The following is a 19,558-nucleotide window of genomic DNA, read 5'->3' on the forward strand; positions in this document are numbered from 1 at the left end:
TACTATGTTATATCCCACAAATAAATTAAACCGAAATTGAGTAGCATATACCTCATACTATGTTTTTATTAGGCAACCAGCGCATAGAACTACATTCACCACTTACAGGATGTAACGCGAACCCGAGTGTAGTTTGCGTTCCCGTAAAGCTGCGCACCTATTTTTTCTAATGACATTAATATCATTTAATAAAGTAATTATGAGTCGAAGATTTGATTTGGGGCGTATAATGGCGTAATTACCAGCGTAATCAACTTTTCAATTTTAATTTATCATACGCCATGCGTGACATATTTTTCTTGCGACACAATTACGGAAAGCGCCTCATTTTAGCTGCCCCTGATTTGCCAGAGTGAAACGTTTCGAAAAAACCTACAATGAAGCACATGTTGCATGAACTATGTCTTGTCTCATTTTCTGTTCGGATATCGGATATTTACGTGGCAGCATAGCTATTATTGACTCTGTAAATAATAAAAAAAATAAATATCATCCACATCACGTCAACGCGACAAAATCATACCAGGACCCTGAGTGAACGCCAAGTTCGTGATGGATTCGAAATCAAGACGACGTTCCAGCTCCGGGTCCAGAAGTCGCAGCCGGGATCGGCGAAATAGGTCCAGAGCAAGCAAATCCAAATCTCCAGAGAGAAGGGCGAAGCGCTCTCAATTTGTAGACCCAAAACGATCCACTCGAGGTCGTGCACGGTCCGACAGTCGCGACTCCGGCAGCAGCTCACCAGACAAACGAAGACCTCAACATCGAGGCCGTTCAAGTTCCCGAAGTGATTCAGAAAACGATAGGAGGCGAAGAATTCAACGTGCCAGAAGCAAATCTAAGGAAAAGCCGCCCAGGTACCGATACTATGTCTAGATACTTTTCATATCTTAGTTGTGATCACCACCTCTTTTTGTTGACAAGTTTTGTCTGCTTAGAAGCAAGCAGCCCTTCAAATCCAAATGTCCAATGTTTTTAATTGCGTTTTTTATGGGGAAACTGTCAGTTACAAGAACGTTTTCAGCCTTTAGTTTTAAAAACATGCGGCATGTTTATCAAATCATGTTTTGCTTCAGTTCTGATTCAGATCATCCTAGAGAGAGCAGAAGAGGTGATACGCGGATCCGAAGAGGAACATCTCGAGAACGAAGGAAGGAAAGGTCTTCTTCGGGCTCCCGGGATGAAAGCAACGACAGGCAGCGAGGAAGACGGAGAAGCCTCAGCAGAGACCGACAGAGACAGAAGGAGCGGGACAGAGACAGAGACGGGAATTCCGAAAGAGACAAAAGGAAAAAGAGTAGTGAAAGGGACCGTGGGAGGAACGAGAAAGGCAGAGACAGAGGGAGACAACAGTCCAGTTCAGCCGACTCCTCTGACAGCTCAGGTTCCGATCGGGAGAGCAGGACCATCAAGGACAAGGAAGACAAGAAAAAACAAAAGGAGATGATGAAGGCTCTGGAGACACCAGAAGAGAAGAGGGCCAGGAGGTTGGCCAAGAAAGAGGCAAAGGAAAAGAAAAGGAGAGAAAAGATGGGTTGGAGTGAAGAGTACATGGGATACACCAATGCAGACAACCCTTTTGGTGATAATAACCTATTGGGCACCTTCAAATGGCAAAAGGTACATTTTGAAGCCAAGGACGTTTGATTAGGTCACATTTTCTGAATTGCCTTTTATGTACTTTATTATACTCTGTCCTCTTGTTATTTTGCCAGGCTTTGGATAAGAAAGGTATCGGCCACCTTGGAGAGAAAGATCTTAAGGAGAGGAACAAACGCATCCAGGAGGAGAATCGCAGAGAACTTCAGAAGGTTGGGTTACTTACTGCATACAAAGGCCTGAATGATTCTGAAGAAATAATCGAATTGTGATTTTCTTTTTCAACAAACACAAGCGATGCATTCATTTGTATTAAACATAAGCAAAAGAATTACAATACCTCGTAAAACCCTGACACGGTACATAGTCATGGCGACAACGATAAAGTGGTTTATCGTAAACCTATTGTAACGCTGATTTGCGTCTGAATTTATTTGTAGGTAAAGCAGCTGCGTTTGGAGCGTGAGCGAGAGAAGGCAATGAGGGAGACGGAGCTGGAGATGCTTCAGAGAGAGAAAGAAGCGGAGCATTTCAAAACCTGGGCCGAACAGGAGGACAACTTCCATCTGCATCAGGCCAAACTGCGGTAAGTCGCTGTCACGGCCAAAATAAAAGTCCACCAAGAATGTGTTGTTCGCACCTTAAAAGTTGTAATTACAAACGCGTTTGTCCAGATCTAAGATTAGAATCCGTGATGGACGTGCGAAGCCAATCGACCTGCTGGCCAAATACATCAGTGCCGAAGATGACGATCTGGCTGTTGAGATGCATGAACCGTACACCTTCCTCAATGGGCTGACAGTCACAGACATGGATGACCTACTGGAGGATATCAAGGTTGGTGCTCTGGTTCCACTTGAGGGCAGCACAGCGGGGTAGAGGTTAGCACATATACAATTTCTAGTGAGGGTCTGGGTTCAAATATTTGTTAAACTAACTAGAATGACAGTGAAAATGTCCTTTGTTTTTATCTGTGTCAATTAATGTCATACATGAGCTTTTGGGCTTTATTTTAGAGTTCATTATTTCAGTAGTACTGTCCAGTCTAACAAAGGTAGGCTCCAACAGTTGTTTGGGAATTATAGTTTACATTATTACACTTACTCTTGCTCTCTGTCTCTCTTTATCAATTGCTGTTCTCTGAGAAGGAGGTGAATGGCAAAATTGACATAACTGTGGATTTATTTTTTGGAGTGTTGCTCTATTTTCAGGTTTATATGGAGTTGGAACAAGGCAAGAATGTGGATTTCTGGAGAGACATGACCACAATCACGGAGGATGAAATCAGCAAATTGAGAAAACTGGAGGCCTCTGGAAAGGGACCAGGTCGATTATTTCCTCTTTTTCACCACTCTTCACTTCCAAATGCACATATGTTAGTTTGAGGAATTCACTATCATTTTTTTTTTAATGACCTTCAGGTGACCGCCGCGATGGCATCAACACAGCTGTGAGCACCGACGTCCAGACCGTGTTCAAAGGAAAGACGTACAGCCAGCTGCAGGCTCTCCATCTCAACATCGAGACCAAGATTCGGGCCGGGGGATCCAACCTCGACATCGGGTACTGGGAGAGTCTGCTTCAGCAGGTCCGAGTCTATATGGCAAGAGCAAGGTATGAATTTGGTCATTCCATGTTTTTGTTTTCTTTTTCTCTCGGTTATTTATACTAATTGGTTTGAGGATTTGATCGAGCACGTTGAGTCAATAATTTGAGGCAACAAAGGGGCAAAAAAAAAAAATCAAGAAATGGGTCACCACGTTGTAAGTATAGCTGTGGTTAAAAATATTAATTTTATGACCAACATTTTATTCAAAGAAGTCTGCAGTTGAGAGTTGCCATCGTGAATCACTCGCATGATGTGTTTGGCACAGTTTTTTTTTAAAAATACTCTGGTTGTTAGTTTAAATTTACTTGAACTTCAGTACTCAAAACTATCCAAACGAGCAACCCGCTCAGCTCTTTAGTCTGGCCAAATCCACACTTGAACCCAATCCACTGGGTCAAAATAATTTACCCAATTTTGGGTAAAAGTAACCCAATCTGCTCAAAATCCAGAGCTACCAAGCAAGTGGTTTTTGGAAAGCAACCCAGCATTTATTTTTTTTAATGCAGAGCAGGTGACAATTAGTGCGTACATTGAAATGTATTTGTGTGACAGGCTGAGAGAGCGACACCAGGATGTGCTGCGTCAGAAGTTGTTTAAGCTGAAGCAGGAACAAGGCGTAGACAGCGAACCTTTGTTCCCCATCATTAAAGAGGAGCCAAAGAGTGACGACGCGTAAGTCAATCAGTGGACCCCGGCAATAATGTGCAACTAATGAGATCTTCATTCATCATACGAGACTGTGTCGCTCGTTACTGTCGTAACACTTACTGTCAGATTACACCGTGGCTCGATGAAGTGAAGTTCATGGTGAGTGTCTTCACAGTGACAACAGAGCGGGAGGCCGATCGGGAGAGTCAACCTCGGAAGAGCCCGGCCAGTCGTCTTCCCCCTCATCCCGAAACACCAACAAAGGGCCTACGGGAGAGGACGGGCCATTCGCATCTACGGCGGAACGCGGTGACCGGAATAAGGAAGGAGGAGAGAGCGGCGAGAAAAAAGATGACGAAAAGGGCGAGGAGGTGGAGGCGGTGTTGACAGAGGAGGATTTGATTCAGCAGAGCCAAGCGGAGTATGATTCGGGTCGTTACAGTCCCACGCTACTCACGTCCTCCGAGCTGCCACTGGACACGCACGCCATCACCCCGGAGGAGGATGCGCACAGGCTGCAGTTAGCACGCAGACAGCTGCAGGCCACAGGTACGAGATTAAGACGACGAGAATGCGCTTGATTGTGTGGAGTCTTGAAGCAACTGAGTCAGAATAGAGCGGCGCAAAGGAAGTCCAGTCCAGGATTTGAGATTGTGCTTTTCAAGATCCAAGTCATCGTTCAATTGTTTGTTTTGACACCCGAGCATCAAGTTGATCCGTCGATTCGGCTCATGTCGCAACAAGCAACAGTTTAGCCTAAGGAATACATCTTGACAGGAAGAGGTTAGAAGCTGTTTAAAGCCACTCCCAGTTTCAAACCGATTCCCCTGTCCTATTCAAAACAACCTCGTAATTGAGCTCAGCAAACACGTAGTTTACCAATCTGCTTGCTTAATGTTAATCCTAAACGACATCTCTGCTCCAGTGCTATAAACCTTTAACCAGCTGATCGAACACAATGCAGCAAATGTGCCCGCAGATAATGTAATATTACTAAGAGTCAAAGTCTTTGCCATCTGTGAAGAATGAGGCATATTACTGCTGAACTGATGAGCTAAGAAGAGTTGACGATTTGAAATTCGAATGTTTCGAGTTACGGCCGCAGTCATGGGACAAATGAAACTTGTATCTCAAGACACCGCTGGCCAAAGTAAATATTAGTGTGGCATACCACAATATTGTTGATCACGTCCATCTTTCCATCAGGTGACGCCAGCGAGAGTGCCGAGGACGCCTTTGTGCGTCGAGCCAAAGAAGGAATGGGCAACGACGAGTCCCAGTTCAGCGTGGAGATTCCCGTCACAGGCAAGATGTACCTGTGGGCAGACAAATACCGACCCAGAAAACCCCGCTTCTTCAACAGGGTCCATACTGGTTTTGAGTGGAACAAATACAACCAGACCCATTACGACTTTGACAACCCCCCGCCGAAGATCGTCCAGGGCTATAAGTTTAATATTTTCTACCCGGACCTGATAGAGAAGCGCTCCACCCCTCAGTACTTCCTTGAGCCCAGTCCTGATAACAAGGACTTTGGGATCCTAAGATTCCACGCCGGGCCGCCATACGAGGACATCGCCTTTAAGATTGTGAACAGGGAGTGGGAGTATTCGCACCGACACGGCTTCCGCTGTCAGTTTTCTAACGGGATCTTTCAGCTGTGGTTCCACTTCAAGAGGTACCGCTACAGAAGATGAAGCTCGTGTCACATCCTCATCATTTTAATATTACCACGCCCAACTTGTTTCCTGGTGATTTGGGGTCCACAAGTCTGAAAAAGTGTTTATGTATTAAAAAAAAAAAAGTCATCCATTAAAGTTTTCCTTTTTTTTTTACCATCCCATTTGTTTCTTTTTCTGTTTTGAATGCACCGAATGAACAAGATTTTTTTTTTTCATCTTTTGCTTGGGTAGATCAAATCTTACTGCTAACTTCGTTGAGCAAAACACCTGGAGCAGTCTGTGCACATTAAAACATTTAATAGGCAGAATCTCTGAATAATGTATTTTATTTAGAATTGTGACGAGATTGTGGTGGTATTAAAGTGGTTTCAGATCAGTCCCCACAATGCATGATCTGCCGATTTTCCCCAGTGTCCCCGAGGCTCATAGTTTCCCAATAAAGAACAATGCAGGAAAGTAACGCGGATTAGCATACAAATGTATTTTTGCTGAAATCGCCCTACAAGTTAATCTCACAAAGTCAACATCCGATTGTCTTCCTGAAGCGACCTGCGTGTGGATATTGTTACTTTGGCTGTGCTCGCTTTCATACGGCAGTCGTTTATCCAGGCCACGGTGCATCTTGATGGCTTACAGTTTATCTGGGTCCCCCTAGCCATTTCCCTCGAAGGATTTTCCTCTCATCCTGTTGCTGCAGTTCGCTGAGAATGATGGCCCGTTGTTAAAATTCCAGGACAAAAAGCACTGCAAGAGCCCGATGACAGCCTGCAATTTGACCGCAGAGAGGCCTTCCGTTTCCCTTTCCCCTTCCCCTTGAGGTAATTTAGCACCGCCTTTCAGGCTGATCTGGTACTCCGTGACAGGGGTGGTGTGCTCGTGCTTTACAAATAAACGCCCGACGTCACAGTATCAAGTGTCAAGGATGAGGAGTCCCATCTTGTAGGAGTAGAGGAAGCAAACTGGCCACACGGCAACCACCTTGTTCCCTGTTGGTCGTTGCCCAAGTTGGATGGCGAATGATCTCCCACGCCCCCAGACATCCTTGACAGGACCAAAGCCCAGTTGACAGCATAAAATCTAAAAATATATGCTTGGATGAGTTTGTGGGAATGCTAAATTAGCATGAAGAATATCATGCGCTTTAACACCTGTGTAAAGTTGAAAACAATTAACAAAGCACTTATATCGACAGGCACCAACGTACATCAGAGTGCTTGTGGCGCAACACTGTGCTCCTAATTTATAAACAGCAGTCAGTGGCGGGCCGTGCATTTCAACCTTAGGCCTTCAGTGACGTCACATACATTAACACACTATAGGCTCGTCAGTCAGCACTTAATTTCAGGAGCATTTAAAACCATCAAGTATGCATTCACAATTAAGAGCAGGAAACTAAATTTACAGATATTGTCAAAAATAAAAATATTTTAAAAATACTAAATAAAATTACGCTGTGTGATCATAAACAAGTCTGTCCAATAAATTGCGCAATGTCGCAGTTTCATATAAGACACCAACCACACAATAACAAAACAAACTATTCTTTGAAAATAAAATTAACAGATCATTTGCATTTTGAGAATAGGCTATACAACAGCAATTAACTGAAAACGTTGAGCAGCTGAGCTTGAACGAATTTTAGTGCACGAAGATGACTACAATGCGCCATTAGAAATTGCAGGTGATACATTTTTGTATCTTTGTCATTTTATTTCGTGACCATTAATACTAACGAAATAAAATAACAAGAAGAAATGTAAAATCAAATTCATTTACCGGTACTCACCAATGTAGTGCCTGATCACTGAGCTGCAGATCTACGCAAGTGTCCCCAAACGTTTTTAAACGCACCGTAGCTTGTAAGTGCCCAGCCGTGCTCTGATGTTTTTCCTTGCTGCCTTGGTAAAACAACTTCAATTGGTAAATCCAGTGGAAGGTCCGTCTTGAAAGTTGTGTGAAAAGTAGTCCTGCAACCAGATCAGCGTCTTCTCCTTCGGCCATTTTGGGTCAAAATGCAGCAACAGCTTCAATGTTATTTAAAATAACATTGAATCCCACTCGACTAAGTGGAAATAATATGACATAAAGAATACAGAGAATAATTTTGTTGACATATTTATGAAAATAAAATAACAAATTAAATTTATGTTATACTCAGAAAAGTAAATTTAATACATTTACTTTTCTGAGAATGTTTAGGCCAGCAGAGAAGGCCTTGCTGGCCCTGACGGAACGCCACTGTTCAGCTGTCAGCAGTAATAGTCCCCATTATGATAGCGTGATGTCACAATGGGACCACTACTGCTGCTGCTTATACGCCTGTTGTCACCATTGTTCTCGTTTCCCTCCTGCGGTTACTGAACCCCTCTATCCCATTTCCTTTCTCCAGCTATCCTCCGTCCCGTTTCTCTCCCTCCTCCATTTCAACCCAACCAGCCAAGCCAGACGGTTGCACAAACAGACCAGATTGTGAGCTCTGTTCAAGGATTTCAAGATTTTGAAACCTCGGACGTCTTCTTATTAGAGGTTGGCAACTCCTGGCTCCGAATTAATTTTGCTACTCGGTCCACTCTCTTTTCTCCCCATACAAGTTAACGCCAACCCCCAAAAATTACACAATTGCTTTACTTTAATACAGACACATGCTCAAAAGATTTAAAAAGAAAGAAGAGAGGACAGGTCATTGTTGTGTTAACACACTTTTTAGTGTGTGGTTTTAGGATATCTTGTGAAAGAAAACGCTACTTTATAAACAACGACTGGGCAACCAAGAAGGTCATGAACAAATAAAAACATTGACAAGATGACAAAATCTGGTGGGCATCATTTGGGATGAGTGACCACCAAGATTTGAGTACTACACAAAACAGCCACATCTGTTTTTCCACATTCTTGGTGAGTCGAGGTAAAAACTGGAGACAGGTGAACTACAAAAGCCATTTCGGAAAAAAAATGAAAATGTTCCCCTGTAACAAAACAAAATACACAGTGTGAATAATAACAATGCCTCCGTTTTCAAGGAAACATGCCACGGCTCTTGGCTATTTGTGCTTAAAGCCTCAAGACTTAAGTGCCAGTGAGAAATACATCCGAGCACATGTTAAGACAGCAACAATCGGATTTTCTCTTGTGCACTTAATCACCCAGCTGCCGAATTAGACTGCGTGCGTATGGTGCCTTGAACAAATACAAGACGGACATTGCGATCCAGTCGGACATTTCATGACATTGGCATCTTACATATCGGTTAATATAAGTATCATATAAAATAGGTGGGATGCGATTGGCTGGCTACCGGTTCAGGGTGTCCCCTGCCTACTGCCCGAAGACAGCTGGGATAGGCTCCGGCACCCCCCGCGACCCTAGTGAGGATAAAAAGCCGTTCGGACAATGAATCAATGAATGAATAAAATAGCTTGTTTTTTTTTTTTTAATTTGTTGAACACTACATCCCAACTTCAATGGAATTTGGATTTGTACAACAATTAACTCATTCAGTACCAGCCAATTCTGGACCAAGTCTGAAAAGACATTTAAGAACGTCTTTGGGAGTGAACGAGTGAAAAAGTGTTTTCCACACTATGGCCCCTTTGATGTCAATCCAATCCAAGTCTTTGCAGGACACCAACACGGGCTTTAATTTTAAGCAGCAAGCAATTTTCCAACAACAACTGCATGATACAAAGAAAAGAAAGAAGCTGATCCAGCTTTGACTGTTTCTTTGTTGAAACCGCCCAACATATTGATCTTTTAGCTCTTCAAAAGTCACATTCATACGATCCAATCCCCCCCCCCCCCCCCCCCCACTGGGTATGCAATTGTCTTAAAATTTCAAACTCGGTGTCAATAAAATGCAGACAGGAAACTGAAGCAGATCTCTGCGTGGATACAGTTTCGCTTTCTGTGCTCACTCGGCCGGGCCCCAGTGCATCTTGGTGGCTTCACAGTGGACCTGGGTCCTCCTGGCCATTTGACTCATAAGATTTACCACTCTGCTTTTTGTTGCAGTTCCAAGGCAGAGGTAGGTGGCCGTTGTAAAAATTCCAGGCCAAAAGGGCCACGAGAGAAACAACCAGAAGCCCGATGACAACCTGCAGTCCGACCGTAGAGGAGCCGTTCCTCTGAGCCTGAGGTAATCTCGGTTCACCTTTCAGACTGAGCTGATACTCCGCCACGGTGGCGGTGTACTCGTCAACTTTGGAGCGCTCCACCGACAGGCAGCGGTAGCGGCCCGCGTCAGAGTCTGAGACGTTGAGGATGAGGAGTTCGTCTTGGAGGATCTCGTGGCGAGGCGAAGAGGCCACAAGGCGACCGTTGACTTCCCATTTGGTCGTTGCTAGATTTGACGATGACGGGCAGGCAAGCTTCACGCTCCCGCCAGGCATGAACCACTGATTCACAACATGTATGGGGTCTAGGGGGGAAAGAAAAAAAAGCATTGTGACACACCTCTCGATCAAATAGTTGTTTAAAAAACACGATAAAAGCCTTGAAGGAGTTTTGAGTTCCATGCATTGGTCACACTGCATATTATATTCCAAAGATTAAACCTTTTGTGCACATTGTAATCTGATAACATGATAAGATGTCCACTGTAGTAACCACAGTACATGAAAAGGTTAAGAAAAAAATATATTTTAAACATTATTTTTGATATACTTTAATATTGACTTCATAAAAATGAAACTCTTGTTGCATCTGTGAACAGGTATTCCAATCCACAACACTCCACAATTGCATTCCTTGGTTTTTCCTCAGAAGCAGCATTTGTAATGCCGCCCCACAAGTTTTTAAGCAGATTAAGATCCAAAGAGTGGCTTGACCAATTGGACGAAAGGGTTCGTCCCAAACAATAATTGTGTGTATGTACTGTATATAAAAGCGTGGGTTTTCTCCGGGTACTTTGATTTCCTCCCACATTCCAAAAACATGCATGGCAGGTTGATGGAACTTTCTAATTTGTCCCTAGTTTTCCATCTTCAAAACCCTCCTCAAACCTCACTTGTATTCTTTGGCATTCAACTCAGCATGACTTAGATTTGTTCTTGGTTTTACTGTTTGGTGCTTTCTACCGCCTTTATTACCGATTTGTCTTACTGTTTATTGTGCATGTTAAATTGCTCCATGTACAGCACTTTGTATGCAGCGATGGCTGTTTGAAAGTGCTCTATAAATACTGTTGACTTGACTAGTTGTGCGTGTGAGCGCGGATGGTTGTTCGTCGCTGTGCCCTGCGATTGGCTGGCAACCGGTTCAGGGTGTCCCCCGCCTACTGTCCGAAGACAGCTGGGATAGGGTCCAGCACCCCCCGCAACCCTTGTGAGGATAAAGCGGATCAGAAAATGGATGGATGGATACAAATCATTGTCTTGTCATTTGTGCTTTGAGTCTCTCCTGCAGACGCTCATGAATTTATTCTTCCACCATTGATGGACTCTGTGACAGTGGTGTCTTGGAATGCCCCCCCCCCAAAAAAAAAAACTCCACTTGGAGAAAGTACAACGTCACAAATCTATGCTATTGGTCAGTCCACATGCGTGGGTTTTATTTCTACCACTTAGTGACCATTCTAAAGTTTTGAAAACGGCTTGCTATCTTTTGACGATTTTATTTATTTATTTTTGGTCTCCTGAAAAGTGTCGTAGTGCACCAACTCACCCGCCGGCGGGCAGAGAGAAGCGTTTCCGTCCCTCACGCTCTGGATTAGTTGCCTAAAAGCCGATCACAATGATTTCACTTAGTTTGGGAAAACGGCCAACAGTCATGATGCTCTTTACATGAAAAAAAACAAAATGTCCCCACATCTGTGTACTGGAAATGGCTACGCAACTCCCAGCATCCGCGTCCCAGCCACAGTAGGGATCTCTTGCCAGAATACAGTCCAAACAGGACAAGGATCTCCCACAGGTGGCAAGAGGCACCTGGACAACTCCGTAGTCGGATCCTGCGTATAGCTGTCCCTGTAAATGTCGATCCATGAATGCACTCAGGCCGTCGTACGTAACAAACAGCAAATAACCCGGCCGTATATTACCGTGACGTCGGAAAACCTCAGGACCTTAATGGCCTCGGGGGACTGGAAGAGCTGAATCTGCTCAATGATGAACATCTCACCGACGTAGTTTACTGCTTTCAGAAGGGTGCCATCCTCTGGAAAGATGTGAAGGAATTGGCTTTGAACAATACAAAACAACACAAGAAAAACAACAAGAGTCATTCGCTAAATTATGTTTTTGAGAACGTACATTTATGTTAAGATTTAAGAGTATGTTTTTTTTTCCACTTTGCTTGAGTGTATCTGATGGTCGCTTGTCGCTAAAATTTTTACTCATATCGCAAAAAAAACTCGTTACAGGAACTATGTTGATGTTACGATACGTTTCACAAACAGCGAAAGACTTCAGAAAGCAATTTCTTAATCTCTGGTGTTAGTTCAATTCAGTTTTAAAAAAATATTTCAGACTAATTCAACACTTGACAGGTTTTGAGAGAAAGTCGGGCTGCTGGCGTCATTACGATTATGATTTTAGTCTCGCTGTCATCAAATGCAACTTTATTCTCATAAGTTTTGTTCTTGTACAAAGCCAAATGAAGTGAGTGGCGACACGCAACTGGAGGCGCACACCTGTGCCTATGAACATCACATGGAACTTCTGGCCATCTGCTGCCTCCACTTGGTGCACAACGATGCACGTAAAGGCGGCTCCCCGTCTCTCCAGCAGAGGTTTCTCGCCTATTGGCTGAATAATGTCCTCCATGAGGGGCCTATCTCTGATGAAGTGAAGGGTTTGGTCTGGGAGGTCCAGGGATTGAGTTTGACACTGAGGGGATTAAAAAAAAAAAAAAAAAAAAATCGGATCAAGTGTCTTTTGAAGGACTAACCTCCATAAACAGATTTGGAGGCACTCACAGATCCGGGTCGAGGGTCGGGGACCTCCCCACTATACGCCACCCAAATAAAGGAGGTTTCGACAGGGACCAGCGTCTTGAACTGCCCCTCCGCAAACACTCGGTTGATGTCAAATACGCTGTACGCGCACACCGCAGACAGGTCGGACGTGTCGCTGGAGCAAAAAAAAAAAAATTCACAAAAGGTGAGCGAACCGGACGCTTTCCAATGAATGCAGACTTTCCATCTAAGAGTTTTTAGCAAACGTACGACTGCGGGGTGAAGATGGCGTAGAATAAGCAATCGGTCCAGTGCTTGTGGGGGTCACACCAGCGGTACGTATTCTGGATGATGTTGGGCAGCTGCGAGCCTAGGACAGGACATTCCAGCCTGGCTTTCAGGAAGGACGTCCACTTTCTCTGCAAGGTCCGCCGACCTCCCATGTCTCCCTGGGAAAACAAAGACCGCTAGGATGACGATCTTTCCATACTCCGACAGCACTACATTGGCACCGAGTTCTAGCGCTTCCTTTCACCTGGCAGCAGTACATTATTACAGTCCATAAACCAGCTCCATTCTCTTTAAAAAATTTGCAAGGAAAAGTCGTTGCTGTAAAAAAAACAAAAAACAAAAACAAAACAAGACTGCTCACAAAATTTGGGGGATACATGCTCGCCATTCTGGGATTCTGGAAACCCTCCAATTTGTTCAGATTTCAAAACGCTTTCTTTTTGTCATTTTTGACATTCGTTTTGAACAACTGAAGAGAAGCTTCATTTGGACAAAAAAAAATGAAGCTTCATTCAATTTTGCATTACCCAATTCGACAACACCAAATCACTACTGCGAAAGACTCTTCGAAAAGAAAGCTTTTACTGCAGCTACCTTCATCTCCATGAAAGTAAATGCAAAATGTACTTGCCATCAAGAACTCGTCATTTGTCACCAAAGTCTTCAAGCATGTCTGTGCCAGTTATCTCGTTAACTTGCTGCTAATATCCCTTCGATCGTGCTTGAAAGCGAGCGTAAAATATAATTGTGTGAAACAGTCCAAGAGGAGTAACGTTGTGGTAAAAAAAAAAAAAAAAAACATTCAAAAACAACTTGGCCGATGATGCCATTAAGCTAAGGATTCGTTATGTAACAAACCACTAAGCTCGTTTCAAACCAACCATTCTCAGAATTTGAAACAGGGTAAGGAACCAAGTCAAGGAAACGTGAAGAAACCAGGTTGCGCTACAAAGCAGCGGGGGAAAAAGATATGAAAGCGCTATGAGGAAACAAGCCCGAGGAAGTCATTTTCTTATTTCACCTTGCAAACACGGGCTACGCGGGAAACCACCACCGGCTTCTTGTAGCAGTCGTACTCGACTGCCGTCTCGCTGAAAAACAAGTAGACCTTGTCATCGTCGCCCCAGTCGCTTTTTGGCAACTGAGCCAGGGAGATAAAGTTGGGCTCTGGCATGGAGTGGAGAGAAATAAAGATTCGTTTTGAGCAGCTGATTCCTTTCCAAAAAAAAAAAAAAGTCATTCAAAAGGTCAAAATGTCACCGTTGAGCCAGGATGTTTTAATCTCAGTGCGAATGGGAGGAGAGCTGCGCATTAAGACCAATTCCGACCCCAGGAAGTTCATTGACGTAGCCGAGTACAAGTTATCGTCTGCCAAAAAAAAACAAAAAAACAGATACATTTTAGTCATGAAGATGAGGACTGTTAGGAAAAGATTTTTCTGACAAATATTGCCATTTCAATTCGCAATACCGCCCCACGCCCTTGCTTTTTCTTCTATGTACAATACTAGAAGAAATGTATCAAATATATATATTATCCCTTTCGCAAAGCTAAAATAGGTTAAAAAAAAAACCTATTGTGTATGATTGAAAAAACAGCGCTCAAGTGGACAAAGTAGTGAGAAACAAATAACAGAACTCACATCGTAAAGATTTATTACAGTCTTATAAACTTTGGACCTCATAAGCGCCTCGCCGTGGCCGACATAACTGATTCATTTCCGTTTTTGAGGTGTGTGCGCTCTACTCTGGAGCTGTTCCGTTATTTTCTCTCCAGACACGAATTGACCTGCTAATCTGCCGTCCATCGCTGGTTGCTCTCCACTTGAATGAGGTTGCAGCCGGACCTCTGTGAAGCGTGCGCTGTACACCGATTCATACGACTTTTTCTGGTGTTTGGTGACCAAAATATAAGCTTAGCGATTGGCATCGGCTTCTTCTGTACCCTTCTTGCTCGCTGTTGCATGTGTGGAGCGTGACTGCTCCCCATCTGCTTTTCGTGACAGCAAACGTAGCTTATATGCCGCCACTGAGGCGAGAAGCAGTTACTTAGCGGAAAGGATCTGCACCATGACGTGATGGCCTCATCTGGAATTGCGATTTTAATCATTGCTAATGCACACTCATGCACTTTTATCAAGATAAATGGACTTTTCGCTCAGGTGCAATTTCCACTTACCAACCATGATGGAGGCATGTCTTTGGTAAGGATCAAATGGACATTTCCCTTTCCCGTCTTCACCCGTCTTCGCCAGAGTCAGTTTCCCATTTGCGTAGGACTACGGAGATAATCAGATGATTTGATTTCAGACTTGTGTTCATTCAGACCAGAACATGAATTAGTCTCACCATGTAATCACACTCAGGATCAAAAGCATTGGTTCCACACACGTACATCCTGTTATCCTCCGTCTTGTGCAGTATCTTGATATAGTTCTTGCACTCGCTCTGTTTAAAAAAAAAAAAAGCAACAAGTAGGTAGGCTGGATATTTGAAGGATTTCTAATGACCACAAAAAAAAAAGTATTTCAACTCACTACAAGATCTTTTCCTTTGTTTTTACAGTCATACTCTTGCTGTTGCGTCGCCTCCCATTTCACCTGAGAAAAGTGTGAGATATTATTCATGTCACTTTTTTTTAATTTTTTTTTTATATAACAGATCACCCGTATGTCATGGCCTGTCCAGATCTGGAGTTGCTAACTTTGAGTGCGTGTGAATACCTGAAGCGAGAACCTTATCAAGTCTTAATCTCACACTACTCCTCCCACCCAAGGCTTTACTGCTATGGCCCTCATTGAGGATGTATGTGGTAGATTTTCAGACAGGGTAACAGTGAGGTTGCGAGGCGGAGGAGGCCTTACAGAGGCCTGTTTCTTTGAAATGTCCTCAAGGTCAAGAGCGAACAGCGCCTCCCGGGCACCCAGCAACAGCAGCTTGGTGTCCTCTTGCAGCAGCATGATGGTGTAGTTGGACACCCCCTCCTCGCGAAAGAGGCGAGTGTCGTTGCCTGAGGCAAAAGGGAACACAAATATGCTTCATATGTTATTCAATTTTGTGGAACCTCCTGAGAGCCAATCTGGAGCTGAGGGTGTTGGATTTTTTTTTTTGTTTTTGTGATGTCACCAACGAAAGCAATACGACACTCACTGTGATAGGGCACATATCTGCGGGGGATGCAATCCAAGGGCGCGTCATCATCCAGCATCGAGGCAAGAGGGAGGAACCAAAACACGCTGATACAGAGCAAGGGACGCATGGCTTCTTTGTGTGAGGGCAATTTAAGATGGACCGTTTCAGTCGTCCAATAGTACGGGCCGCCGGCGTCATCTGTGAATCGGTGACGTCCGTACTAACTGAAGGGCCCCTTCAGCGGTGCCGCTCAGCAGGCGGTCCATGGTGAGATGGATGGCGCACACCACAGAGACAGACTGGGAAGGGGGTGAAAGACACAAAAGTTGTACAGGCATGAAAATCTTGTCACACGGGGGGCTGAAAAATTATCTGGAGCAAAATGTGCAAACAAAGGAGATGGTAAAAGGGAAGACAAAAAAGAAAGAAAGAAAGGCTGTCGCGCGGCAGTAATTCTGTCACGGCCATAGTGATGTTAATGCGGAGCCATGAAAAGCATTCAGTGGGGCCGTCAACTTCGGCTCTCCCGCAAAACCAACACAAGAGATTCACACACACCGAGCCAAGGCTTGGAGGACACGTTAAGAGGCGTGTTTGCGACACTGCTTTTGCAACCCTGGTTTCCTGTATTGTGTCCATTTTCTTCCACTCCGTTGGAGTGCGCAAGCCCAGGCTCATTTCTTGTTGACCAATCGGCAAGGCGGTGTCTCGCGATTGTTTCGTGACTGATGAAGCAAAGCCCGCTGGATGGGATGTTTGTTAGCGTCGGTGCCAAGAGCTGATGAGCTGCGGCATGTCAGAGAATGTAGTTCTGATAAGAGAGTTCACATTTTTTCGGCATGAGGCCAAAGCCAGCTCCCTTGAGAACACACATGCACGCACACTCGCAATCACATCTTTCGTAATCTGCTCTCAAAATGTCCACCCGGCATGAGCAGAACCACGTGGCTGATATGCATCAAAGATATGTATGAGAATGCTGGCAGCTTAGCTTCCAGTGTTAAAGTGCTATTATGATTTGAACATACTAGTCTCACGACACTAATTAGTCTCTGATCGAGCGCCTCGCCCTTCACCGACATGCATGAGCGTGATTCTCAAACATGGTCCATTCAGAATGCCACGCGCGTAATAAAGTGTACAGTTGTGATCGTCAGAGGAAACGCAGAGCGAGTAATACTAAGATAGCGTTAGCATTGTAGCACTGATAGCATGAATGGAGTGTACCTATGACAGAAATTGTTATTGGCTTGAAGTTTCAGTTTTTGGAAACTGGAGTCAATTTCAAATCAAATTGTTTGCAAATGATTCATCCCCTCTGAATCCTTTCGCTCTGCTTTCAGACATTTAAAAATACTACAAATGTTTGGAGTCTTCAGTGAACCTAAGATGCACGTTTCGGGGATGTGGGTCAAACCCGGAGTGCGGCACTGCATACTATTTTAGGGATTTTAGAAAGATACTTTTTGATATCTTGACTTTGCCTTTAAATTTCTTCAACTCGTGTCTGTAAATGCTTTTAAATGTACTTTTAATTTTGTGAAGCACATTGAAGTACCGGTACTCTGCGTGTGAAATGCGCCAAATAAATAAAGCGGGCACGGCACGCCTTGCCTTGGAGCAGATGGAGAAAAGGCCACTTAGATATGCTCTGACTGCTATTCTGACCTGGATTTCTTCATTGTGAGGCAGACACGCTCATATATGATGTAAAGAGTCAATATACGTATTGATGCAAATCATAGTAGGTCATGACTGTATCAATCAAAACATCGAATGACTCAACTCAAGAAAATAACTACTCATTATACGACATTTTGGCTACCGCACTGTACATTGCAATTATACTGTATATAAACGGTTAGAGGCTATCGTTAACAAATTTTGAACGCATTCTATCCTGCATCAAGAATCATTTAAGTAGGCCTACTATTTTGTATCGTTTGCAAGGCTATTATTTTATTCCGCTTCAGAAATATTGGCCGTGTTCCACAATGTGAACAAAAGATGGAAGCAACAATGTCATAAAATCAGCAGGAGATAAAAGCACTTACTATCCATCTAAAACACTTTCAATGACACAGTTTGACATCATCACCTCGGACACTTGAGCCATTGTTCTCGACTCCTGTTAAGAACAATAAACCTTTTCTTTTTTGATTTGCTTCCAACTAGCCTCGGAAAATGCATGTGCCGTAGCTTTGATTTTTAAACGTGGGAACTTGGTACGCCGCTGTCGTGTTCTGAAAAACGATGTTCGGAAAGTACAAATACAGGCCATTCAGTTACGTGCTGTCTGTGGCCCACCCAAAAACGGGTCTGCAACTCACTTTGAAATCTAGACCCACCAGATGAGAATCACAGCTCTTGAGGGTACATCTATGGAGTAACAAGGGGTTTGTTGGTATGATATGCTGTGGTACTATTCACTACCCTGCAGCTCCTCAATTCATATTCAGATTCATTTTGCCAAGAATTGCAAAATTCAGATGAGAAGTGAAAAATAGCACTGCTTCATCAAAAGCGAAGCTACCTGCGCCAAAGGCTAATCGTGGCTGTTAAGTGTTTCCCAACCCTCATTGAGCCAAAGCACATATTTTTACAAACTAAAATGTCACAAAATGTGCTACAATACACTTATAGATGAGTGTGAAATCTGGGCCTGCTTAGCAACTGCTTGGCAACACATTTTTCAGCCTGCCACTAAATGTCACCACTCGCCAGCCAAGGCAGATGAACACAATTTATATGATATAGATTGTATTTTTTATTTTTTTAACCATTTTAGTTCAAATGGATCTCTATGGTTCGCTGGTTGGAAATCACTGCAATAGTTAAATACTGTAGTTAGCTCGAGTTATTTTCACGTTGATCCACATGCAGAAATACACAAGGACAGAGCAGTGATCCAAGGATTTGTAGAGTCAACAATAAATTAATCACTTACCTGCACCTGAACACGCCCTGCACATTCGAAAAAAAACAGAACTGCCACCTGATTTACTTTCTAAACTTGGAATGCGCATTAACCCAAGCATGTGAACAGACAATTATAAATTAATGAGTTAGCTGCGATTCGACACGCCTGTACCATCAAAAGTAGGGTTAAATCACAAATAGTGGGGGGAAATGAGATTTATTTACGTTTAATCGTCGCACGCAAGGAGTGATGTGTGGCGTCGTTACTTCCTGTCAGAAGAGACGAACCAAAAACAGCCCCATAGAAATGATTTTTTTTCTTTCCCCTCAAAAAGCAGCAGATATTCCTTCTTGTAGAAAGACGTCCAGGACTCTTGTGGTGGTCAGGAAGCGCGGTGTAAATAGCTGCTGGTGCGGCTTAAGAGGGACGCGTCTGTTCCTCGCAGTCTTTCTTGTATCTTGTCAAGGCAGCGTTAAAACGGTAAAAGGTGCTGAACTCTGTCCTCGTTTAATCCACCCCCCACACTTTTACACACATTCTTGCACTAGTCTACACTACTACGGCGTGTGTGGAAAACAATTGAGATTAACTGGGGGCGGTCGGGTTTGGCATGGCCCCACCTTTTTCACACAACAAGCCCAAACAGGCGTGAGCGAGAGACAACCGTTTCGAAGTGCTGGGAGTTTTTGCCACTCCCAGCCCCCCCTGCCTAACTTTTTCGTCATTATCCAATTCGGTTTATCTGCACGAGGGTCGAGGGCGTGCTGGACCCTATCCCAGCTGTCTTTG

The 19,558-nt window shown here is 43.9% G+C and overlaps 2 protein-coding genes across 2 annotated transcripts; one reads left to right on the forward strand and one right to left on the reverse strand.

Annotated features, from left to right (window-relative positions):
* The first annotated feature begins 514 nt into the window (after positions 1 to 514).
* Positions 515 to 5,694, forward strand: cactin. Its single transcript, XM_086129761.1, has 10 exons — positions 515 to 857; positions 1,077 to 1,620; positions 1,716 to 1,811; positions 2,040 to 2,185; positions 2,274 to 2,436; positions 2,811 to 2,925; positions 3,021 to 3,213; positions 3,761 to 3,880; positions 4,032 to 4,405; positions 5,063 to 5,694. Exons 1-10 carry the CDS (start codon positions 553 to 555, stop codon positions 5,551 to 5,553), a joined length of 2,547 nt encoding a protein of 848 aa, XP_085985887.1. The 5' UTR covers positions 515 to 552; the 3' UTR covers positions 5,554 to 5,694.
* Positions 5,695 to 9,328: 3,634 nt separating this feature from the next.
* sema4e (semaphorin 4e) lies at positions 9,329 to 19,400 on the reverse strand. The gene is made up of 15 exons (XM_086129966.1): positions 18,994 to 19,400; positions 15,868 to 16,148; positions 15,582 to 15,727; positions 15,255 to 15,317; positions 15,067 to 15,165; positions 14,897 to 14,996; positions 13,979 to 14,086; positions 13,740 to 13,885; positions 12,698 to 12,876; positions 12,449 to 12,602; positions 12,164 to 12,359; positions 11,573 to 11,688; positions 11,341 to 11,498; positions 11,197 to 11,249; positions 9,329 to 9,952 (listed from the first exon to the last, which is right to left on the reverse strand). Exons 2-15 carry the CDS (start codon positions 15,974 to 15,976, stop codon positions 9,480 to 9,482), a joined length of 2,100 nt encoding a protein of 699 aa, XP_085986092.1. The 5' UTR covers positions 15,977 to 16,148; positions 18,994 to 19,400; the 3' UTR covers positions 9,329 to 9,479.
* Positions 19,401 to 19,558: the final 158 nt, after the last annotated feature.

The sequence above is a fragment of the Hippocampus guttulatus genome, chromosome 14 (assembly GCF_054856545.1).
Source record: "Hippocampus guttulatus isolate MCC_2025c chromosome 14, RoL_Hgut_1.0, whole genome shotgun sequence".
NCBI lineage: Eukaryota > Metazoa > Chordata > Actinopteri > Syngnathiformes > Syngnathidae > Hippocampus > Hippocampus guttulatus.